General features: G+C 49.3%; 1 protein-coding gene across 2 annotated transcripts in view; it reads left to right on the top strand.

The window, feature by feature from the left end:
• Positions 1-25,545, top strand: part of KIF2C (kinesin family member 2C) — a 1,365,901-nt gene that overhangs the window by 1,075,483 nt on the left and 264,873 nt on the right. For both annotated transcript variants that reach the window (XM_085602797.1, XM_085602796.1), the window contains one exon: positions 3,570-3,681. In XM_085602797.1, the coding sequence (XP_085458923.1) occupies positions 3,570-3,681 (112 nt within the window). The remainder of the gene's footprint in view (positions 1-3,569; positions 3,682-25,545) is intronic.

The following is a 25,545-nucleotide window of genomic DNA, read 5'->3' as shown; positions in this document are numbered from 1 at the left end:
AGATGCAGCGCGCCATGCCATCCGATGTGGGCTCGACACTACGGACTCGCTGGGTAGGGCGATTTCTACCACGGTGGCGCTTCGACGTCACGCCTGGCTGCGGTCCACGTCCTTTTCAGGGAATGTCCAGAGCACACTCATGGACATGCCTTTTGATGGCGCTCGCCTCTGTCCGGGAAGTGTCGTGCAGGTGTTCACGGACAACACCACCGCCATGTGGTATTGCAACAAACAGGGCGGGATGGGGTCCTGGACCCTTTGTCAGGAGGTTCTGCGCCTCTGGACATGGCTGGAACACCAGGGCATCACCCTAGTGGTTCAACATCTGGCGGGCTCTCTGAACGCCAGAGCAGACGAAATCAGCCGCCGGTGCATGATGGATCACGAATGGCGTCTGAACTCCGAGGTGGCGCAAGGTCTCTCTCAGCAGTGGGGAGAGCCTTGGTTAGATCTATTCGCCACCGACGAGAACGCGCAATGACAGCAGTTCTGCGCGTTGGAATTTCCAAGGCGGCACTCGCTAGGCGACGCTTTTCGTTGTGAGTGGAGTTGCGGTCTGTTGTACGCCTTTCCGCCCATACCACTTCTGCCCAGAGTGCTGAAGAAGATCAGGTGCGACCGGGCCCAAGTCATCTTGGTGGCTCCGGATTGGGCACGAAGGTACTGGTATCCCGAGCTACTCAGTATGTTGACCGATCCTCCGATACGTCTGCCCCTTCGGGAGGATCTTCTGTCGCAGCAGCAGGGGACGGTCCTCCACCCGAACCTGTCCAGACTCCACCTCCATGCGTGGAGATTGAGCGGCGGCAGTTGATGCCATTTGACTTGCCTCCTGAAGTCTGTGATATCATTCTAGCAGCCAGGCGTCCCTCCACAAAGACTGTATACGCCTGCCGGTGGAACAAATTTGTGGCATGGTGCACAGCAAAGGCTGTGGATCCCCTTTCCGCCCCTCTTTCTGAGGTTCTCCTATTTCTTCTTTCTTTGGCCCGGCAGGGCTCTGCCCTGGGCACCTTGAAAGGTTATCTTGCTGCCATCTTTGCCTTCTTACGGCTTCCTGATCAGCCCTCTTTTCAAGTCCCCTGTAGTGTCGCGCTTTCTTAAAGGCATTACTCACATGTTCCCTCCTGTCCCTTTCGTAATGCCTCAGTGGGACTTGAATCTTGTCTTAACATTTGATGTGCGCTCCCTTTGAGCCTCTTCACAATTGTCCTCTTCGTCTTCTCACTCTTAAGACTGCTTTCCTGGTAGCCATCACCTCGGCTCGGCTTCTCTTCAAAGCCTCCTTTTCTATCTGTTCATCCGGACAAGGTTGTCCTTCGGCCTCGTCCTTCCTTTCTACCGAAAGTGGTGACCCCCTTTCATCTTGGGCAATCTGTCACCTTGCCCACCTTCTTTCCACCTCCGCATTCTTCCAAAGAGGAAGAGCGGCTCCACTGTCTGGACCCAAAACGTGCGCTCTCCTTTTATTTGGACCGCACAAAACAGTTCCGGGTGGACGACCAGCTTTTCGTTGGCTACGTGGGTGCTAAGAAGGGAAAAGCTGTGCACAAACGGACCATCTCCCGGTGGGTCGTATTGTGTATACAAATCTGTTATTCCTTGGCAAAAAAGGACCCTCCTGTTGGGCTGCGAGCCCATTCTACTCGGGCCACGGCGGCTACTACTGCTTTGGGACGGGGAGTCCCTTTGCAGGACATCTGTCAGGCGGCGACGTGGGCTTCGCTGCACACGTTTGCCAGGCACTATTGCCTAGACAGCCAAGTCCGGAGGGATGGCTTCTTTGGCCGTTCTGTCCTCCAGGACTTTCTGGTGTGATCTTGGTTCGCAGACCCACCACCAGGGTTGGTAATGCTTGGGTATCTATTCTAAGGTGAGGAATCTAACCAACGTGTTTCTTTCAGATGAACAAGTTACTTACCTTCGGTAACGATGTATCTGTAAGAAACATTAGTTAGTTAGATTCCTCACCGACCCACCCATCCTCCCCGTTCTGCGAACCGACATCTAGGGTTAAGGCTATCCTTTTCAGGGCCCTAGATTTTTTGGCACCAGTGTCGGTCTCTTGCATGGCTCTGCGTTCCTGGCGCGGAAAGCTATGTACAAGAACTGACGTCAGCGCGCGAGGGCGGCGTCTAAGTACTCCGGCGCACGACGCCAACGACGGACGCGGAGCCGCAGACGACGCCTAGCGACGCGCAAGGGGTATTGCTACAAAAATCTTCCGGATCCAGTCTGACGACTGGGGATATTCTAAGGTGAGGAATCTAACTAACTAATGTTTCTTACAGATACATCGTTACCGAAGGTAAGTAACTTGTTCACCAGAAAGCACATTACCCATACATACAACAGACTTGAAATGCATGTCTTTGATAATAGCTCATCTAGCCCTAACATCAGCCATAAGAACCTGAGGTACAAACGTTCACCAATAAAAACCCTATTTGAAGTTTACTAGACATTCTGCGTGCTAATCTGACTTTAATCCCTAAAGTACCTTCTGACACTTGAACGGGATTGTTCCAACATGGTGGAAAAAACACAGCAGGTATTCTTTGAACTTTGGTAGATGTCGTTCATTCTACATAATTATAACTAGTTGTTTTAAGAGACCAGGCAACCTTTTCCGTTTTTTGTCACCCTAATATTGGTAGTCCCCTTTCAAATGAAGTATTGTCATGTGCATTGCAACTACACTTGCATTTTGCCGTAGTAAAGCCAACAATCGTTTTTTTGTTAATGAATCAGGAGAGACTTCATATTAGATGTGGCAATGGCTATTCTGTATGCAATTGGTAGACATCTGTAGGGTGACTAACCAGAACTATCACGTTCACAAGGCAGTACTTATCCATCAAAGACCTCTCCTCTCCTCCAAGGCAACCCTGTTCTATTTTCATACATTTATGTTTTTATATCTGAGCTTTGACCTCTGGGATTAGTAGAGTTTAGCGCTACCACCTCATTGGTTGAGGTCTGGGTCATTTGTTATGAGAGTGATGTACTAAATTGATAATTGTTGGCTCATCTGTCTTATTACTGTTCTGGTATGCTCTTGTATGTGGCTACTGGTTCCCACCTTGTTGACTGGTAGCAGTGCTTGAGAATTTGTTACAGGTAAGTAATCTGTTTTTTCTGTTTTGAAAACAGTGTCTCTTCCACCTGTCGGCAGGTGCCATTTGGACTCTTCGCCCAACCCCTTCCCCCAATCCTTACAGATATAACCGGCTTCTGCAGAGGCTGGCATTCTGAGTTTGAAAAAACTTATTTGAAATTAATGAGGTGGTTTCCGAAAATGTTGAGTTAAAAATGTACAGGAAATTGCTATCCTAGTCTGTTTGCATGTGTGTGGCAGTAGAAAGGTTGTAGTGTAGCTGATGCAGATCATTATATCATAAGTGACCAGGTGTTGATGTCTGGGACCAGGTTGTTTTAAAGAGAAAATATATATTTCTTTTAAAGTGGAAGCTAAGAAAAGCGTGCAAGCAGAGATGCAAGGTTCATTTGCTGTAACAAAGTTAATCTAATTCTCAGTGGGTACAGTAAAAATATTTTCCCATTTTCAGAGTAAAAGAGCTTAGCCCTCATGATGAAGGAAATAATGAGACTGGCAATCACATGGAGACTGAAGATATTGAGGAATCGGATGTCAGTGTAAATGAATATCAGTTTGCAGAGGTATGTAGCCCTAAAGACCTTGCTGAAGCAATATTGCAAGCAGCATAATTGGATTTGGAAATGCTCTATTCCCCTCATTTAAAGTTTTAAACAAATGGATCTTTAAAATAATTTCTAATCCTTTTAAAAAGGACATTAACTTCATTTAGATTTCAGAGTTACTAATATGGCATGGTTCCTAATAAACTAGCCAGTGTTCAGGTCTCATTTCTGAGAATAATCCTACAAATTTTTGGTTTGTTTACAAAATGTTAATCAGTCCATGCAAAAGCTATCTTGGAGTTAAAAATCAAACTTTTAGCTAAGCGGACTAGGTAAGGGTGTACTCCAGTCTGGGTTAAGTCTACAATCTTCTTAACATTGAAGTTCTTTAGTAAAACTATTGATTGGATGTACCAGATCTCAGTGCATATTAACAAGGCATAACAGCCATGAAAACAAACTGACTCAAGGAAACCGCAATGGAAACGATCTTTGTAAGTTGGTACTAAAATTTGATTCACTGGATAGAAACCGGACCGTTTTTGTTAATTTCTGCACTCATAGTAGGTGAGCTGTGATGAACATGAATGGGGTTAGACTGACCCTGGGAATAGGTTGTGGAGTGAACATGCATTTTATCAGGATATTCACTGCCTAATTAGTTATGACTTCATCTCAGTCCTCTTTTATAGGTATAGTCCGGCTTGCTGGAACATATTGTGATCACATCTTCTGCAATTGAAGCATTTCTTTGATATGGAACAGAACTGAAACGTTTTATGGATCTCTATCTAGAGATGGCGGAGAAAAGACCCCTCTGGTACCAAGGAATTAATGTACTAATATGAGACTGAGAACCGAATGGACTGCAAATCACTGAGAATGACATGAATAAAGTGCCTATTGGGTAGTCTCCTGTGAGACTCCCAGGACTAGTTAGTGGAACACTTTAAAGCTGGGAACAGAATTTCAAGGTTCATAAATCAAAAGCCTATCCTAGTGCACATATGATATGAATAGCAGTTTTGAAAATAAACAAGATAGAAGCAACAATATTTATCAGTAGGCAGAACAGCGGAAAATAATGTAACATACAATAGTATTTTTAGAATTTCTCTGCAGCAATATCCCCAACCCCTTCCTTCCCTCAGCTGTCCTTGGCCCGAAAAGTAGCCTACTAGAGTTTCATAGATGTCTACACTTTTTTGAACAACTGAAGTAATGTTTAATAAGAACACAACAGCTAGTGTTTTTTCTCTTTCAAAGCTCTCATCCCATTCCCCCTCGGCACCCCCAACTACCCCGGGATCAAGGGAACAAGACTGAGATGATTGCAATGTGTACCATCTAATCTTGTAATCACAAAGAACAAATGGTATAAAGTAATTTAAGTTAATATCCCAATCCACACAATGGGGGGTATTACCCAGATAATGTCCTACGGTATAAGCAGGAATTACAAAACACTGCAAGGCAAGGCCTTGCACACCAAATTTGGTATCTGAAAGAGGCACGTTAGTGATAGATTCCTTACCTTAGAATATCCCCAGGCGTCAGACTGGATCCGGAAAGTTTTCGTCAGCAGTACCCCTGCGCATCGGTAGAGGGGACGTTGTCGGAGCTACTTAGACGCGCCCACGCGCGCTGACGTCAGTTCTTTATTTTTCCGCGCCAGCAAGCGCAGATCAGAGAGAGAGCGGTACTCCTAGTAATATTTGACTTGGTTTCTGAGTCTTGTTTTGTCGAGAAATAGACTACTGGTGCAGTAGGGATGTCTGGGTTCAAGTCCTGTAGGGACTGCCGTCGGAACATGTCGGTGGCGGGCCCGCATGACGTGTGTCTCTTCTGCTTGGGGCACGCCCATAACCCCGAGACGTGCCCCGATTGTCAGGCCATGGCGCCGAAGGCCTTGCAGGAGTGTTCCTCAAAGTTGTTGGAGGCCCGGCAACCAGTTCCGCGCCACTCAAGGTCCTGCTCCCGTGGGTGGTCGAGGGACCGGTCGCGGAGCAGACACCATCGTTCGTCTGAATTGGGAACAGGTAAGTCGAGGCACCAAAAAAGTCGACGAAGCGGCGTCGCTCTGTCTACCCCTCACCGGTCGCGGGACACGGTAAAGGGGGCGAGTGGTCGCTCTCCCGCGGCTGCGATGAAGCCTCTGTTGTTGCCTGCGGCCTACCCACCCTTCCCGGGGTCGTGCGCGACTTCAGAAGAAATACAGGGCTTCCTGTCGGCCATGGGATGTTTATTTGCCCCATCGGGTCCCTCCGGAGCGCCTTCGGGCCTAGTGGACCTGTTGGGTGTTTCTGCCGCCGCCTTTGGCCCCGGCTACGCCAGCAAGATACCCTGCGGCGCCGTTGGCTCTGGCCTCGGCGCTGCGCCGTGTCTGGTGCTGCCTCCGGTGTCAGGGCTGACTCCGAACACAACGCCGTTGCCCCCGGGCCCAGACTACGTCTAACCTGGATTGGTCTATTATCCTCCGATACCTATTCCAGGGGGGAAATTTATTCCCTTTCCCCAGGTCCCTCATCCTTATCAGCATCTTAAGCAGCCGGGGGACGAATGGGAGTACTGGCAGGGGTCTGAGGACCCTCTCGCAGCCCAGTGTGAGGATGACCTGGACTAGGAGGGCGATTTGGAGACTCCTGGTGATCTGGATTTCTCTCCACACCCTGGTACGCTGTACCCTTCATCCGTAGCTACGGAGGCGGTTGGTCCTTTTCGGTGGTGTTGCGTAGGGCGGCTGAGGCTCTTAACCTCGAGCTCCCATTGGTGCCTATCTGGACCAATCTTCTGACTGAGGTGCTGCAGCCAGCGACCTCGGCGGAGCCGCTCCTGATCTTTAACGACACACTTGCAGACATTCTGTTAAGCACCTGGAACAAATCTAACACAGGGGTTCCTGTAGATAGGTGTGTGGCGCGACGCCATCGCCCGGCCCTGGGCGATTCGGGTTTTCACATACAACACCTGAGAGTCTGGTTGTCCAGGCCTCTGCCTCTCCAAGCGCATTCCCTTCCGCACCTCTGGACAAGGAATCCAAAAAACTGGAGCAGTTTGGGAAAAAGATTTTCACCTCTGCCAGTTCAGGTTTGCGGGCGGGCAATACTGCATGCATTTTGGGCCGCTATTCACACTGTGTGGGACACAGTGGCACAGGTGCTGCCTCAGTGTCCGGCAGAAGCCCGGGTGGTGCTCTCCCAAGCCATTACCGAGGGGAGAGATGCTGCAAAATTCACCATCCGTTGTAGTCTTGACACCGCTGACTTCCTCGGCAGGGCAATTTCCACTATGGTGGCGCTCCGCCGGGCTCAGGACAACTGGCTTCTCGGGGGGATGTCCAGAACACTTTGTTGGACATGCCCTTTGATGACACGCGCCTCTTTGGTGACAAAGCGGATAGCACACTGGAACGCTTTAAAGACTCCCGGGCTACGGCCCAGACCTTGGGCCTTGCCACCACTCGCACTCCCTTGGGGGTCTGCTTTTCGGGGTCAGGGTAGAGGCGCCCAGTCGGGTTCCTTTCAGAGCCGCTGGCCTGTGCAGCAACAGTATCAGCGCAGCCGGGGGGGGGGGGGGGGCGCGCTGCGGTGGCTCACGGGGCCAGCGGCGGGTCTGTCTACCCCGGCCGCTGCTGCCTCAAAACCTTCCTAGTCCGGTGTTTCAGGCCCACCACACGCCAGTGAGCGGCAAGATTCGCCATCACCTCCCCCACTGGCACACGATCACAACGGACAAGTGGGTTCTGCTAATAGTCCGGAAGGGCTACTCCCTCCCCTTCGCCTCTGCACCTTCAGCCATTCCACCTCAATACCACTGCAGGTCGTGGGGTACACTTGGCACTTCTCCAGCAGGAAGTTGCGGCCCTCGTCTCGAGGCCAAGGTGGCCATCGAGTGCCTTCCAACGTCAGAAGTAGGTTGTGGTTGTTACTCCTACTACTTCTTGATTCCAAAAAAAGACAAGGCCCTGCATCCTATCTTAGACCTCCGGAACGCCAATCGCTTTAAGTTCAAGATGCTAACGCTTGCTCGGGTCCTGTCTGCCCTAGACACGCAAGACTGGATGGTAGCATTGCACTTCCAGGATGCTTATTTTCATATCCCCATCCTACCGGCCCACCGGCGTTACCTGCTGTTCATGGTAGGCTGCGAGCACTTTCAGTTCACCGCGCTCCCTTTCGGCCTTACCAGCGCCCCTCGGGTGTTAACGAAAGGGATGGCGGCGGTTGCAGCTCATCTGCGCAGATTAGGGGTCTGTCCCATATCTCGACAACTGGCTGCCGAAGGCAGGCTCGCCCCAGGCAGTAGTCTCCCACCTCCAGACTATGGCCAACCTCCTGCAGTCGCTGGGGTTCTCCATCAATGTGCTGAAGTCTCATCTGATTCCCTCTCAGAAGCTCCTCTTCATCAAAGCGGTTCTGGACACGGCGCAATTTCGGGTTTATCCTCCCAAACCGCGAGTCCGGGACATTCGGGCTATGATTCCGATCTTTCTGCCCTGGTCCTGGGTTACGGTCAGGAAGACACTGAGGCTGCTGGGCATCATGGCCTCCTGCATCCTGCTGATCAATCATGGCAGATGGCATATGCGGGCTCTGCAGTGGGGCATGAAGTTCCAATGGATGCAGCATCAGGGAAACCTGTCCGACTACATCCAGATCTTGGAGGGCACTGCACAAGACTTAGTGGTGGCTCATGGACCAGCGTGGGGTCAGCGGCAGATCCCTCTCCCTTCCCCAACCGGAGCACTCAGTGGTGACGGATACATCCCTCCTGGGATGGGGCGGCCACATGGGATCAGAGACCCCTGGTCTCCGTCGGAGTCCCAGCTCCATATCAATCTTTTGGAGCTCAGGGCGATCCTACTTGCACTGAAAGCATTCCTTCCCTCTGTCAAGAGGAGGGCTGTGCAGGTGTTCACAGACAACACCACCGTCATATGGTACTGCATCAAGCAAGGCTGGGTGGGGTAGTGGACCCTGTCAGGAGGCTCTGCACCTCTGGACGTGGCTGGAACGCCAGGGCGTTATCCTGGTGGTTGAACACTTGGCACGTTCTTTGAATGCCAGGGTGGACAAACTCAGCCGCCAGTGCATGATGGATCACGATTGGCGTCTTCACTCGGAGGTGGCACAAGGTCTCTTTCAGCAGTGGGGAGAATCTTGGTTAGATCTATTTGCCACCGTAGAGAACGCGCAATGTCAGCAGCTCTGCGCGTTGGAGTTCCCAAGGCGGCACTCGCTCGGAGACGCTTTTTGTCGCGAGTGGAGTTGCGGTCTGTTGTACTCCTTTCCGCTTATTCCACTTTTACCCAGAGTGCTGAAGAACATCAGATGCGACTGGGCCCAAGTCATTCTTGTGGCACCGGACTGGGCTCGAACAGTTTGGTATCCCGAGCTACTCAGTATGAGCATCGATTCCCCCGATCCGACGGCCTCTTTGGAAGGATCTTCTGTTGCAGCAGCAGTGGTCGGTCCTCCACCCGAACCTGTCCAGCCTCCACCTCCTTGCGTGGAGATTGAGCGGCAACAGTTGATTCCATTTGACTTGCCTCCTGAAGTCTGTAATGTGATTCTGGCAGCCAGGCGTCCCTCAACTAAAACTGTATACACCTGCCGGTGGAACAAATTTGTGGCATGGTGCGCAGCCAAAGCTGTGGATCCCCTTTCGGACCCGCTTTCTGAGGTGCTATTGTTCCTTCTCTCTTTGGCCCGGCAGGGCTCTCCTCTGGGCACTATTAAGGGCTATCTTTCTGCGTTTCTCAGGCTGCCTGATCAGCCCTCTTTTCAAGTCCCCTGTTAATAGATTTCTCAAAGGCATTACCTTTTCCCTCCTATTCCTTTTGTGATGCCTCAGTGGGACTTGAACCTTGTTCTCACATACTAAATGTGCGCTCCCTTTGAGCCTCTTCATAACAGTCCTTTACGGTTATTAACTTTGAAAACTGTCGTCCTGGTGGCTATCACCTCTGCTAGGCACGTGAGTGAACTCCAGGCTCTTTCATACCTCCTTTCCTGGCGGTTCAATCGGACAAGGTTGTGCTTCGGCCACATCCCTCCTTTCTACCAAAAGTAGTCACTGCCTTTCATCTGGGGCAGTCTGTCACACTGCCCACTTTCTTTCCGCACGCTTCCAGAGAGGGAGAGGCTCCACTGTCTGGACCCAAAACGTGCACTTTCATTTACCTCAACCTCACTCAACTGTTCCGGGTGGATGACCAGCTCTTTGTTGGCTACGTGGGTGCCAAGAAAGGCCAGGCTGTGCACAAGAGAACTATCTCCCACTGGGTTGTCTTGTGTATTCAAGCCTGTTACTCTTTGGCTAAAAAGGAGCCTCTGGTAGGGTTGTGCGCCCATTCCACCAGGGCAACGGCGGCTACTACGGCATTGGGACGTGGTGTCCCACTGCAAGACATGTCCAGTGGCCACGTGGGCCTTGCTGCATACTATCACTAAGCACTTTTGCCTTGACAGTCTAGTCCGGAGAGACTGCTTCTTTGGCCGTTCCGTTCTCCGTGACTTTCTGGTGTAATCTCACTTTGCAGACCCACCACCAGGGTTGGTATTGCTTGGGTATGTATTCTAAGGTAAGGAATCTATCACCAACGTGTCTCTTTCAGATGCACAAGTTACTTGTGTAATGATATATCTGTAAGACATTAGTTAGTGATCGATTCCTTGCCGCCCGCCCATCCTCCCCGTTCTGTGAATTGTTCTCTAGGTTTCAGGTCATCCCTTTCGTGGGCCCTAGTTCTATTGCATCAGTAGTTGGTCTCTGTCATGGCTCTGCATTCCTGGCGCGGAAAGTCATGTACAGAACTGAAGTCAGCGCGCGTGGGCACGTCTAAGTAGCTCCGACAACGTCATCTTGGCGGCTAAGACGCCAGCGACGTATTCTCAGCCGCATGACGACACTTACCGACGCCCAGGGGTACTTTTGACAAACTTTCGGGATCCAGTCTGACACCCGAGGATATTCTAAGGTAAGGAATCTATCACAAACTAAAGTCTCTTTAAAGTATCGTTACACAAGTAAGTAACTTGTGCGTCATGCTTCATAAACCTCCCAACATTTGTCAAAAGCTTACACTTGTGAATGGGCTCCCCAATATGCAGGAGTTATTTTTGGGAAGGAGGGTATGTGGAACCCAAATTAAAGGTTAACATTTTCTTGCTCCTTCCTAGGTGGTATTCATTGCAGGAGGGCCTGCAAGATAATGAAAAAATAACTTGATGCCAGAATGTGTTTATGCCTCCTGCTTCACATAAGTTGACATGTTAGAGCCTTATATAGGTCCCTAAAAGGAGTCCGTGGCTTTCATCAAGACCATGATCCCTAATAGGTTTGTCCTGCAATCTTACACTTTTCAGCACTCATTAAATGTGAAAATCCAGCGTTAAATGCAGGGAAATACTTGTATTTTTCCTTGTCATTTGTGGGGTACTGTAATGCAAAAAACATAAACAAAAGACAAGATCTAGGAAAGACCTATCAAAAAGTGCATTTATGTCGCATACAAAAATGAGTCACTGGAAATTACACGAGTGAAAAAAACACTTCCAATATCACAGTAGGTTGAAGTGTGTGGGCTAATGCCTCATTCCTGTTAGTGCAATCCTTTCATAAAATTTTAGCTTAAACCCTTGTCACACACTGCAGGGAGAGAAGAAGTAATGTAAAAGGGTTATAAATTACTCTATTTGTCCATCGTGAAAACTCCCAGTACTTTATTTAGAAGTGGCTCCCTTTAGTTTATCTGAACAGTGTGTCCACAGAAGGTTAAATGCAGAAAGAACAGATGATGAACAGAATGCTAAATTAATCAAACATTCACCCCCAGTCTCAGATCTGGGTTAAAACCATCGTTTTTTTGCACGCCATTCCAGTTTAGACCCAGTCATATGCAAATCAGCCTTGAACTAGTCCCCCATGGGAACTGTCCAGCCCGAACTCCCATGCCAGGTCTTCCCTGGACCAGAAACAAGCATGCTGGGACCGGTTTCGGGGTAACACCCCTTACTCCAGTATTGGAACTTTCATAGATTCACATGCTTGAATCATTCCCCGTCGTCGAGATAGTCCCCGGTACATCAAAAAAGCAATGCTATATCTATACAAAGCAGAAAGTAGGCCTAGGCCCATTTCAATTTTGGAACTCATAACTCTCGTTTTGTAAAAGAGACCAAAAATTCTTGAACCAATCAGGACCCTTCACCCTCTAGAACACCCCTGGGAGAACCTTAGACCTTCAGATTTTATACTGCATGTTATGCTAGGGAGTCTCATCTGTGCTCCGCTCAGTTTTCTCTTGTAAGTGAATTTAAAAAATAATCTTGGCTTCATTTCAATATTTACATTTACAGGATCCATCTTCAGTGCTGGTTTGTCATCACTCAGGCACAATTATGTCAGGAAAGGAGAAAGTCTGTTTAGAGCCTGTGCTACCTGCTCCAAGTAAAGGCTTTATACTGATGACCCTCATGAGGACTGTATTTATTGCCTATATCCAGACTATCAGTCAAAGGATTGCAAGGTATGTCGTACCTTTTCAAGTAAAACCTTAAGGGATCGTGAGGGACGCTTTCTGATATGGCTTCAGAAACCCAGAGCCAGAAAAGTGATTTCTAGTGAGGACAGTAATGAGGCATCCTCTTTTTCCTCATCCAGGAGGTCCCATAAGAGGAGATCACCACCTCATGCCCAGTAATCTGGGGAGTGTCCAAAAAAAAAAAACCTTAGAAAGACCTATCGTGGGTCTTATGGGTGCAGTCGCTCAAAATTTCCTCAAACATGAAAAGGAGAGGAAGGGACATGCTTCGGGGGATAAACGAGCAAGAAAGGTGAGTTCTGAGCCACCTAGAACTTCCCTCAGGTCAGGCACTCCTTCAAAAAGCCCTCTTCAGTGCCTCCTGAAGTAAGGAAGTCTACGAAATCTACATCATCGGTGGTACTGTCGACTAAGAAACCACCTCTGTCCTCGACGAAGATTGAAATTCGCCTTTTGCCAAAGAAAGCGTTGGTGTTGATGGTGGAGTTGGGGACTCAGTCAACGAAGGTTTTGTTACCGTCGACTATGGAATCGAAATCGGTATCGCCGACGGCAGGCTCGACAATGACGGTAACGACTACTTTGGCGGTTAGGCCATAGACGATGGTTTCCAACTCACCCCCTACGGCTGCAGCTTCGACGGCCTGTCGATGAGGGGAAAAAACACTGGACAGAACAGAGAAGACGAGAACAAGGAGAATTACACCTGAAATTACATCAACTGGCAAGGTTACACCTCTTTTGCCATCTCACCTGTTGATAGAGCAGGATTCTGAGGAAGATGATGATGGGCCATATGGCTATGCGAGTAGCCCGTCCCAGCTGCACGTTAAGTGTCAGGAGGATGATTTTGAGGAATAATACAGTGAATATCAAGGCTATACTCCTCAGGGACAATACCATCATCAGGAGCAGGTAGTTTGCATGCTGTTTTCTTTATTAACGGACCTACAGTTCCTGTTGGCTGACTGCAGGAAGAGATTTCTACCAACTTCTGTACCTCAGGAAATACCATAAATAGTTCCTCGTCCATGCTCTATCCCATCTACTCCAAAGAGGGTTCAAGCTGTGCTGGTGGAACCCTTACAGAGATCACCTCCTTCTATCCCTCAAGATCTGGGTACTACGGATGATAATCGGGAAGGAGAGCTTATAGACCCAAATGGAGAACGGGACCACTACCTCATTCCCATGCCTTCTTCTCCTTCTCCGGTGCCTGTTGACTCACCACCAGAGGATATTGGTGGTTTTCATAACTTGTTAGAGAGCTGCAAAAAGATTTGATCTGCCTATGCCGGCTACCCAACAGACTGTTTTTATGATTTTAAAGAGCCCTACAGGAAATAAGTGAGGGCTATTCCGATTATAGGTCATGTATGGGAGGAAGGACTCAAGGTCATGAAAACACCAGTGACCGTGACACCAGTACTATCCAGGTTGGAGAAGAAACACAAGGCCTCAGAGGACGCTCCAGGCTGTTTGGTTGGCCATCCCAAACTAGATTGTTATTTCCCAGGCAGCTCAGCGAAAATCTAAAAACCCATTGCCACCCATACCTCCTGATAGAGAAGGCAGGCGCCTAGATAACGCTGGTAAGCGTTTTTTGTCAGTCGGCTCTGTTGGTCAGAGTAGCTAATCCCCTTGCCATATTGGGCCGATATGTGACCTGGCTCCGCATATGGATCAGCTTCCGGAAGAGAGCAAACCAGTAGTGGAGAAAAGTCTGCGAGAGAGAGCTTCTGCAGAAGTAATAGATTGTGCGGTGGATAGCGCAACCACACCTTTCAGATCGCTGGGGGGGTGCAGCAGGTTTATGCTGTCTAGGATGGGTCCGAGCTACTTCAATTAGACCGGAGGTCCAAAATAAAATCCTAGACCTTCCATTCGATGGTGAGGCTTTATTTGGGAAGCACATCGATGCGCTACAAGATATCAAGAAAGATACTGACACGGCGAAGGCTCTAGGGACGCTCCAGTACTGGAAAGTGCTCTTTAGAGGAGCTTGAGGAAGGGGCCTTCCATCCTACAGGGGAGGATTTCAGCAGTATAGCTACCCCTCGTACGCTACATCTTCCCAGCCGTACCGTCAACAGTACATTCAACGACAGCAACAGTCAGGAGCATATTCTAAATCTGCCCGCAGAGGAAGAGCAGGACGTCGGGGAAAGGACACATCACAACGTCTGACTAGCTTCAGGCTCCAGCTGTTTTTATTCCCAATTTTTCAGATGTTCCCCTATGGGACAAATTTCTTTTCACCTTCACCAGTGGCAAAAAATAACCACGGACTGATGGGTCCTCAATCTAATACGATTTGGCCATACATTGGAGTTTCTCCATATCCCTCCTTGTACTCCACCAGGACAGCAAGAGGTAAAACACTTAGATCTCATGCATTTGGAGATTTTTACAATGCTCCGAAAAGGAGCAATAGAACCGGTGCCAAACTCCCAGAGAGGGAATGGATTTTATTCACGTTTCTGTCTGATACGCAAGAACTTGCATCAATGGCATCCGATCCTGGATTTGAGAACTCAAAACACTTATCTCAAAAAGCAGTCCTTCGGCATGGTCTCCCTTCAGGACTGTAGGAAGGTGGATATCTGACTATGGTTACCCCCAACTTTTTGCCTAGTGTCTAGCTGGTTTTTCGACTTAGTTGGCCTGAGATCCTGCCATTCAGGGTCTCAGGCTGTCTGCTCTCTCTTTAAAATGGACTCCATGTACTCTAGGTACATTCCCAATTGGTAAGGATCACCTTATTGGACCCTGTACAGTGTAGCCTAGGTACCCAGGGCATAGGTGTACCCTAGGCCTCCCAGGGGCTGCAGCATGTATTATGCCCCCCCTGGTCTGGCCTTCCAATCAGACACAACTGGCTGATCACTCAGCTGGGGCAAGGTCGTGTAATCACCCCTTGCTTAGATATAGTATACCTATATCTACCCTTAAAATAGACACGTGTGTACCTATCAGCCACTCCTATGGCAGGCCTTAACAATCCTGGAGGCAGAGTGCTTGGTAACATGTGAGATGGTGCTCTAGCATGAGCTTAGCCTGTCTGCAGCTTTCGGAACCATGTCCTTATAGCTGTTCTATGATATAGCCTACCATATACTCTTAAAGTACCTTATAATCTTAAACGGTTATGGTAACTATGGTTTGGCTTTATCGAAACATGTCGTGTAAGGTGTCTAACACTGTGGAATAATACCCCCATCCCCTTTCTGGTGATGAGGATATTATTCCCCCCTTCTAGAGGGAGAGACATGTTAAAATCCTACTTTGCTGTTTAACTCTAACCAAAGCCTCAGCATCACAAAATGGATGCTGCTGCCACAGACACGAGTCTGACCTCCTGCTGCTGGGAGTGATCCCGGCAAGGGAGGCTTGGACAATAGGTTTCCTGCTTGGGGAGGTGCTAGCACCTCCCCAGACAGACTTTAGTGTATTGGGGCAGGGAGGGCTGAAAGGAATGAGACATGCCTGGGGCACACAAGGTGTCCCATGCATAGTCCAGTTCAAACTGGTGCTGGGGCACTCCAGCCCCAGTCCTGGCGTGAAACTGGACAAAGGGAAGGGGGTGTAACCACCCCCCTCCCAGGTCCCACCCATAAGGCGTGACCTAGCAGGCAACCCAGCCCCCCAGATTAGTATAAGAGTGGTAGCTGGGCCCCAGGAGATTAGATTATCCTGAACCTGCAACTTGAACAGAAACTCTGGACCTTCGACGAAAGAAGAAGACTGAAGAATCTCCCTTGTGGCCAAGGAGTGGCTACCCTGTGCAAACAGGCACCATCAAGAGACTTACCCTTTGCTTTGCTGAAGTTCTACGAGGGACCGACTGCAGAGCCCGACCAGAGCCTTGACTTCCAGACTTCTCCGACCCTGATCCACATCCACAGCCGAGCTGAGATCCGTGGAGGCGATGAGAGACGTGGGACCGGCTACCTGGGAAAAGTGGCGAGTATCTTCCAGCGCAGCTTCTGAGGTACCCTCGAAGTTGTGCACCAGGGATTGAGAAGCCCCAACCACCATTTGCACCGAAGACCAGCCCCCCACACTCCACGAGTCCTGCGTGGGGCCCTTCTGCATTTTCCTGCTTGCTGCGTCTGTCCGGTTGCTTGCCCGTTGTCTAGCGGCCTTTGTGACGACACACCTTTAAATCTTCACTGCTGGTTTGGCTCCTCCAGACTGGCTCCCGCTTCTCTGCAAAAGAGAAGCACCCCAGACCTTCCTGGTCTGCACCAGAAGCAAGTCCTCCATTCTTCGTGGGTTCCGCTTGCCAAGGCTTGGTGAGTCCTAGTTCGACTTCGACGCCGCCGACAGCAAGAGCCTCCTGGTCCTGGTCGCCCTCGACGTCTCCTGGCACCCGTGGCTGCGGCGACAAGCTTCACCTCTCCACCTGCAATCTTCACGACATCGCCTGGTTCCTTCCTGGTTCCACGTGGTCACTGGCTAGTGACCTTGACTCTGTCCCTTCTGCTTGCAGGTACCCTTCCTTCCTGATCCCGGCCTTGGGATCCACCGGACACTCTGCACTGACTGCCTGTCAGCAACTTTCCTTCAGGCATCCATAGAAGTCCATGACGAAACCCGACGCAAGTTCACACCTATGCACCCGCAGCCTGTGGGCTAGGTAACTTGGGTACTTCGGTGCTCACAGGGGTAGTGACTATCCTAGGGTCTAGTTTCCGAGTCTCGACTTTCTAGTTGCTCCAGAAGTGTCCTAAAACTGCTTATTTCAGAACTGTACTATTTCTATCGATTATACGCATTACGCGTGAGTGTTTCCACTCTGCACCTGAATCCCGTGGGCCTCCCACTTCCTAACTGTTGGTAGTGTAGTGTAGCCCCAGCGATTGCCTAGGCCTATTCTATTTCCGTGACAGTGGTCCTTATACCACTTCTTTAGTATATGATTTGCGTGGCCCCTAGGGCCTAACTGTATTACTTACCTGTGTGACTTAATGTATGCTTGATTAAGACTGTTGTACTTACCTCGAATCTCAGAGTGCTGAGGGTTTGACTAGAATAAATACTTTATTTTATATATATATCTGTTGTGGTGTCCTTTCATTTCGTATTCAAGGGATTATATATGGTATCACAGCTGGCTTCACATGCCATTCAGAGTTTAGCCTAAGACTGCTCTTGTCCATGCTACCACTAGGATAGCTGGTCTATAAGGTTGACTTTACAACCAATCACCATAAGGGTTGTTTGGACTGATATAAGGTGTACACTAGAACTAGTGACATCATACATCAGGCCAACTTCTCACAAGGACATTCTGTTGCTCCTAAACTCAGGGGATTATATGCCCGCCTTAGTCTTATAAGATGCATATTTTCACATCCCCATCCATTCTTTCCACAGGCAGTACCTTTGATTTGTCACAGGCGGAAGCCATTACCAGTTCAAGGTACTGCCATTTGGCCTCAAGTCGGCCCCATGAATTTTCACCAAATGTCTGGCTCCAGTAGCAGCTTTTCTGAGGAAGCAAAGACATCAGGTGTTTCCGTACCTGGATGATTGGTTAATCAAAGCACCTTCACACGCAGCTGACTGTTTGGCGAGTTAGGCCTGACTCTGAATTAGGAAATGTCTCTGCACCCCTCCAAGAACATTACTTTCGTAGGGGTAATTCTGGAAAATACAATAAACAAGGAGTTTCCTTCTCTCGAGAGACAAATTAAACTAATTTCACTGTCCCAAGCATTCGCAAAAAGAGTCCCTTTCAGTAAGCTGTTACAAGTCACTCCTGAGGACAATGTCATCCTGCATCCCTCTCATCCCCTTCTGCCGGTTAAGGGGGCATCCATTACAGGAGGAGCTGGATCGGCAATGGCGTCAAACAGTAGGTTCCTTCAAGGATGTCATTACAGTCCTGCAGGTATGATCCAGGCCGTGTCTTGGTGGACCCGACGTCAAAATATTTCAGTCGGTCTTTTTTCTCTCACAATGCCGGCTCCACAGGTGATTACTACCGATGCTTCCCTCGAAGGTTGGGGAGCCTTCCTTCAAGACCTCCAGGTCAGTGGGCGTTGGCAGAGTTAAGACCAGCAACTTCATATCAATTTGCTGGAGCTCAGAGCAGTGAGATTAGCATTGCTGGCATTTCTGCCGAAGATAAGGAACTCAACTGTACTGGTCAGGACAGACAACACAACAATGCAGTATCTCAGTAAGCAGGGTGGCACGAGATCCTTCCCCCCGGTCTCAGGAGGCCCAGACCCAGAGCATCTGGAGATTGGCTGTGCAAAACGGAATCTCAATGAAAGCAGAACGCCTTCCATGGGATCAAAATGTCAAGGCAAACACATTAAGCACACTCAAGTCAACCTGCCACGAGTGGGAAATCCATCAGGAAACCCTAGACAGCATTTTTCTAAAATGTGCCAAACCAACAGTGGATTCCCCGCCTCCCACAACTGCTCATGAAGATCAAGACAAAGCCGTTTAGGATGATCCTGATAGCCCCATGGTGGCCCAGACAACATTGGTTCACAGAGCTGCTTCTTTCCGAGACACAACCTATTCTCCTTTAGCCCATTCCATTGCTTCAGACGATGTCGCAGGGACAATTGCTACATCCAGATCCCAAGTTGCTATGCTTAGCAGCATGGCTTCTGAACAGTGTAAATTTCAACATCTAGAAATCCCATCTGAATGCTGGGATAGTCTTTCAAATGCCCGAGTGCGAATAAGATATACAGGATGAAATGGAAGCTATTCTGTATTTGGTGCCGGGATTCTAATGTTCATCCTCCAAGATCCGCATCTCATGAGATCCTTCCTTACGTTCTGTTGGCAAAATCTGGATTAGCACATGCGTCAATTAAAGTCCATCTAGCTGCTATATCTCGCTTTAGGAGGACGTCCTCAGGACCATCATTATGGTCGGAGGGAATCATAAAACAGTTCATGAGAGGATAATTTCGTACTTTATCTCCTGTTAAGCCTCTGCCACCTCTCTGGCAGCTTAATATAGTATCACAACTCATGAAACCTCCTTTTGAATCCATTCATAGGGCGGACCTTAAGTTCCTTTCTTGGAAGGTGGCTCTTCTTCTGGTGCTGACATCGGCCAGGAGAGTTGGGGAGATTCATGTCCCTGACCATACGGGAACAGTTTCTACATTTTAGAGAGGATTGAATAGTCCTTCGTACTTATCCAAAGTTAATCCCCAAAGTACCATTAGACTCATTTGAATGAACCTCTTATCCTCAAGACGTTCTTCCCTCTACCAACTACTGTAGCGGAAAGGGCTCTTCATTTGCTGGATATCCAGCGTTGTATAAAATTTTATCTGCAAAGAACAAAAGCTTTTCGCAAATTGTCACCACTGTTTGTGTCCTTCAGTGCGCCCAGAAAAGGCTGTCCTCTTTCAAAAAGGGGGATTGCTTGATGGATCTCGAGTGCAATCCAGTATTGCCATCAAGCAGCAGGGAAACCTCTGGGAGCACGGGTGCGTGCTCACTCAACGAGAGCAATATCTACACCCACTGCGTTGTTTGCTGGAGTTCCTATCCAGGATATATGTAGGGCTGCTACCTGGAAGAGTACACACACCTTAACCAGGCATTACTGTTGCGATGCAGCCGCTAACAATGATGTGGCAGTAGGACAGGCGGTGCTGAGGAACCTTTTGCAGTGACGGTGAGCTCTCTCCTTCATCCCTACTTCCTTTATACTGTAAGAATGTGCACATTTTATTTTATATGCATTTCTTATTGTGTAGAGGTTTACAATATGTCGGTTACCCAGTGTTTATTCTTTTTGGTATTTAAAATTGTAGACGTTAAGCAGGAGTATTTATGATCAGTTGGGGGGTGGTTGGGGTTTTTTCAGGTTAAACTGTTCTTCCCTGCAGATTGACAATTTGAAGCACACACTTGCATTTGTTCATGTAGACACAGAATAAAACATGCTATGGACTGCTAGCTGCTCTGATTCAAGCATGTGAATCTATGAAAGTTCCAATACTAGAGCAAGAAAACAAGTTACTTACCTGTAACTCTCCAGTATTGGAAGCTTTCATAGATTCACATGCGACCCGCCCATCTCCCCTGAGAGGCTCACCTTTGGATTTTTTACATGGTTATCTTGGGCACAAGTGCTCAGAAAATCTGAAGGTCTAAGGCTCTATCTGGGGTGTTTTAGAGGGTGAAGGGTCCTGATTGGTTAAAAAATTATTCTTGGCTTCTTTTACAAAACGAGTTATGGTTTAAAAAAACTGAAATGGGCGTAGGCCTACTTTCTGCTATGTAATTTTAGCATTGCTTTTTTGAAGTACCTGGGACTGATGGAAGCATGTGAATCTATCAAAGCTTCCAATACTGGAGAACTACAGTATCTTATTGACATCTAGCTGTAGATTCCTTAACTTAGAATATCCCCAGGCGTCAGACTGGATCCAGAAAAATCTTTGCAGCAGCACCTCTGCGTGCCGGGGGATGGCATCACACGACCCCGCCCTGACCCCGTCCATGTACGGGACGTCAACGAGGTCATATAAGTACCTCCCGGTGCGCTGATATCAGTTTCCTTCTTTTCCGAGTGAGCGATTCCTCTGGCCTGTTTTCAGGCCTTGTCGACGCTTCACATCGGGGAACAGTGTGCGATGCCTTCGGGCTTTAAAACTTGTAATTCCTGTTTGCGACAGATGTCTGCGATGGACCGGCATCTTATTTGTATGTGGTGTCTGGGCGAGCACCATGACTCCACGGTGTGCCAACACCTAAAGCCCAAGTCTCGGCGCGAGTGCTGTATGAAGCTTCTCTCGCACGGCTGTCCAGGTCGGCGTTGTCTCGCCCCCTGGCTTCTTCAATGGCAGGTCCCTGTACTGTCCAGTCCAGCCGTTGTTCAGCCTCCGGGGTCCAGGGCCGCCATTCGCCACTTGGTAAGTCGAGGCGCTTGTCACCAAGGTCTTCGACCTCCCCTTCTGTTGTCAGGAGCTCTAGTTCACGGAACATTCTGGACGTGCACTCCCAGCAGTCACCCTACCCGCCCTGTCTCCTGTCCCTGGGGCGTCCTCGGGGTCTCCGCTTCTTGTGGGCTCTGCAACGGACTGGCCGGTGGGTTCGCCCCCAGCGCAAATGGAGCCTCTACCTCCCGGGGACGTCGTAAATGTGGTACTGTTGGGGTGCGGCCGGGGTCCCTCTCTACGACCCACAGCACCTCCGCCGCACCACATAGCCCCGGGGCCGGCGCCGTGCCGGAGGCTCGCCTCCTTGGCTCCGTCCCCGGTCCTTTCCCCCGAGTCAGAGCCTAGCATGGATAAGGTGCCGAAAGTTTGCCTCGCCGGCTCCGGCGTCTGCTCCTTACTTGGAAGGGGAGCTTATCATAGTCTCAGCGCCGGATGGCGCTGAGTCGACACCAGGCGCAGCTGAGTCGGCGTATAATGACGCGGGGTTGGCACCGACGCGTGTCGCTTCGGCACAGAATTATGGACTCTTCTCCAGAAGCTTTGGGAGGGAGTTTGGCGCCGTCATCTTGCCCACCATCCCCGGACGTACTGTTGCCTTTGCCCCCCTTGGAATTTGAGCATCCTCTGGAGCTCCCAGATCCCGCAGGCTCTTCGCCTCCCCAGGAGAAACATCCGGATCCTCATTCTTCAATGGGACTCCATTCTGTGGAACATTGGTCACACCCTCACCGTCTGGGGAGGGTCAGTTTACAACCCTCCCCCACTGATGATTTGTCTCCTCCACGGAGGGCTACAGAGGCCGGTGCAGCTTTTTTGAAGGTGGTCCCATTGACCACCCGCATTTTAAGCATACAACCCCCTTCTGCCCCCTGGTCTGTTGACCCCTTGCTTGAGGTTCATCATCGGGGGTCCGGGAATGTGGAGCCGCTGCTACCCTTTGAGGCTTTCCTTTGATACCCTTTTAGGTACCTGGGTTCGCCCTGCTTCAGGTGACCCGGTGGCTTGTTCACTTTTGCACCGCCACCGTCCAGCTCCGCATGATCCTGTTTGTATTTTTGTACACTCTGATGTGCAAGGGTTTGTGTTGCAGACTGCTTTCTCCTCCCTGCCCCCTCTAAAGCTTCCTCCCTCTCGGGAGTCCAGATGGCTAGAGTCATGGGGCAGGAACGTCTTTGCCTCCACTAGTGCGGCCCTACGATCCTTTAATACTGTGTGTTTTGGCGCGGGCTACCTCTGCCCTGTGGGACTCTGCAGAGTCTTTGCTTTCAGTCGCCTCTGAAAGTGCTCGGGTTGATCTCCTTCGCCTCCTCCTGGATGGCCACGACCTTGCCGAATTCACAATCCGCTCAGCCTTGGATACTGTGGATTCTTTGGGAAGTGCTATGGCGACCTCTGTTGCCTTAAGGCATCACGCTTGGTTGAGCGATAGTGTCTTCCCCGAAAATATCCGGGTACGACTGGTTGACTTACCCTTTGATGGGGTTTTGCTGTTTGATGCTCACGCAGAGTCAGCGGTTCACTGGCTCCTTGCGGGCTTTCGTATTTCCACTTAGGTCTTCTTAGGCCTATCTTCAGTGGTGGTACTTTTTCATTTCGCATCCTTTAGATGCGCTCTGTGTTTAACATGGGCGGTGAGCCTTGCGTCTTCTTTTTCTGTGGTCAAGGGTAATTACCCTTTTATTGGCATCCCTTGGATGCGTTTTACTTTGAGAGCCTTTTGGTCTGCTATGGCCGTGTTCCACAGATTGCTGTCTAGTCCTCTGACTGTGGTATTGAGCCGGTGGCTCAGCTCGGTAATGTCCTACTGCTCGGAACTCATGTTCAGGGTTTCAGTTCGTTACTGCGCTCTTTTAGCTTGGCTTATTGCCCTAAGAGGTGTTCCCCTTTGTTTGGGGTATGCATACTCCATGTGGGGTATTTGTATGCTGTTATATAGCTTTCCTTATCTCACCTGGGCCTGGAAATCCTGTGGGCTCCATGCGTCGCTTGGTGGTCTGTTGTACAGTGCTCTGTTTTTCCCTGGTGCGATCTTCTTACACCATGGTCATTCTTGCCTGTTCCACCTCCTTCGGAGGTTGCTTGATCTCCTCTTCAGAAGCAGCTCCAACCTGCCCTTACTGTACTAGGTGTGCACCGGTATGGACATGTTCATGCTCCTGGCTTGTTCTGTCTCTACATATTTATATGTTTATACATTTATGTATGCGTGCCGCTTGCCTTGGTATTCCTTTTCCTACGTTGCCACCTCTTTTCAAGGCTGCGAGGTAAAGTCGATATCTTCATGTGTGGGAGCTTTTCTGAGTTGTTGCAAGCTGCCCATAGGTTCCTCCTTGTCTCTGCTTCCTAGGGAGATTTCCCAATTTGACAAATGCTCCCTTTTTTAGTGTTAGACACTGTACGTGTCTTTTCCGGAGTGTTTGGTCGTGGTTTCTGAGGCTCTTTCCACGATTCGTTATCTTCGTGTTTTTGGCCACATTCTTCAGATATGCTACTGCCTGCAAGTCTATATTGTGAGTTTCGCACTTTAGCTTCATACCGCCCGGTCGGGCACTCTTATGCTTCTTGTGTAAGCCACTTAAGGTCTCTGTGGCCGTTTTGCCCTCTGCGTGTTTCTACTTGATTCAGCAGGTTTAAACTTGATGCTATTCGCCCCTATTTTCCCCTTTTGGGATTGAATGTGCTCTTGGCGTGTTTCTTGTCCCATCAGCTGTTCCAAATGTATTGCTCACATTCTAGCTCTTGCCTTTGGGGCTTTTGGCACGAGCTCCTTCAGCCTTCCTTATATAGGCTAGTCTGTTAGGCCCTGGTTGCATCTCTTCCGGTTCGTTTCGAGCTTGGGTCGCTATCCATTACGCGGAGAGTGGTCTTGCTTCCTCTTTCTCCTCTTTGCTCTGGCATGGGGCTCATGCCGTTCTACCTGTCCTTTTTTAATACCGCTATGGTGTAGCGCCATTCTGGCACTTTTTTAGGTTATCTGCCATCCTGTTATTTCTGCTCTTCCGAGCTGCTTGGGTTGCTGGATGGCTGTTCCGCCACAGCCTCACTCTCAAGGGTTTATTATCTGTAAAATGGGGCCTTTTCCATTGTCCTTCACCAGGAAATTCCTCTTCATTTTCTAGTTCACCTGCTGTCTTTCCTCCTTCTCTGTTGGCTCAGGGTTCTAGGTTCCTCTACGGTTGTCTTCTTGGGGGCTCTCTTCTCCTCTGTTTCAGACCTCCGTTCCATTAGAGCGGTGCTAGACTTTTCATTCTTACGGTGCACTGTTCTCTCTGTGCTCCGTTCTTGCTGGACAGCACAGTTCTACATGGTACTGACAGTCTATTTTTGTCTGTTGTCTGCATAGTAATAACAGTATTTCTGTCTGTTGAGATATTCTTCCCTTGTTGCACTTGGGAAGGATCTTCACTTAGCTTGCGAGGTTCTTTCTCACAGCTTTTTCACCTATATGTAGGTAGTGTCTAATTCCGTCATTGACTGTGGTGCCTTGCTCCATCCTCTTTGTTCATTCACAAATTTTCATCCATCGCACACTGTCCCCATACTTTCACAGTTTTTTTTATTGGTGGCTCTGCGTTGTCGCGGAAAAGTTTCTCAGAAAAAAACTGATGTCAGCGCGCCGGGAGGGACTTATATGACCTCACGGACATCACGTACGTGAACTACGTCAGGGCGGGGTCGTTTGGCACCGTCCCCCGGCTCGCAGAGGTGCTGCTGCAAAGCTTTTTCCGGATCCAGTCTGACACCTGGGGATATTCTAAGTTAAGGAATCTACGGCTAGACAACGTCTCTACCAGATACATCGTTACTGAAGGTAAGTAACTAGTACTACAGGTAAGTAACTAACTTGTTTTCTCATCAGCCAAGCTTGCTTGAATTTGGTGGCATAGCGAGCACGGGATCTGGGCATACCCTTCCCGCATAGGGCGACAAATGCAAAAAGAACAGATGATGGACAGCATGCTGAATTAATCAAACATTCACCCCCAGTCACAGATCTGGGTTAAATCCATCTTTTTTTGCATGCCTCGCCATTCCAGTTTCGACCCAGCCATATGCAAATCAGTCTTGACCCAGTTCCCCATGGGAACAGTCCAGCCTGAACTGCAGGCCAGGTCTTCCGTGGACCAGAAACAAGCATCCTGGGACCGGTTTCGGGGTAACACCCCTCATCATTGAATAAAGAGGTCTACTTTATTCAATCTGATCTTCTAGCACCATAAGATACTCACCGACTTTGACAGGCTGTCCTCAGACAAGAGTCTCACCAATTGATGACAAATACTTTTCAGGAGGTACTCCTACAAGGAGCTACAAAACTAAATATTCCATTGCCTGCTCCATCAATGTCTACACCTGTGATATTTGTGACTTCACCAACGTTCAGCTCCTAAACTCTTATGCTTC

This window comes from Triturus cristatus, chromosome 4_2, assembly GCF_964204655.1.
Source record: "Triturus cristatus chromosome 4_2, aTriCri1.1, whole genome shotgun sequence".
NCBI classification, from domain to species: Eukaryota; Metazoa; Chordata; class Amphibia; order Caudata; family Salamandridae; genus Triturus; species Triturus cristatus.
This window is presented reverse-complemented; position numbering and strand designations above follow the sequence as displayed.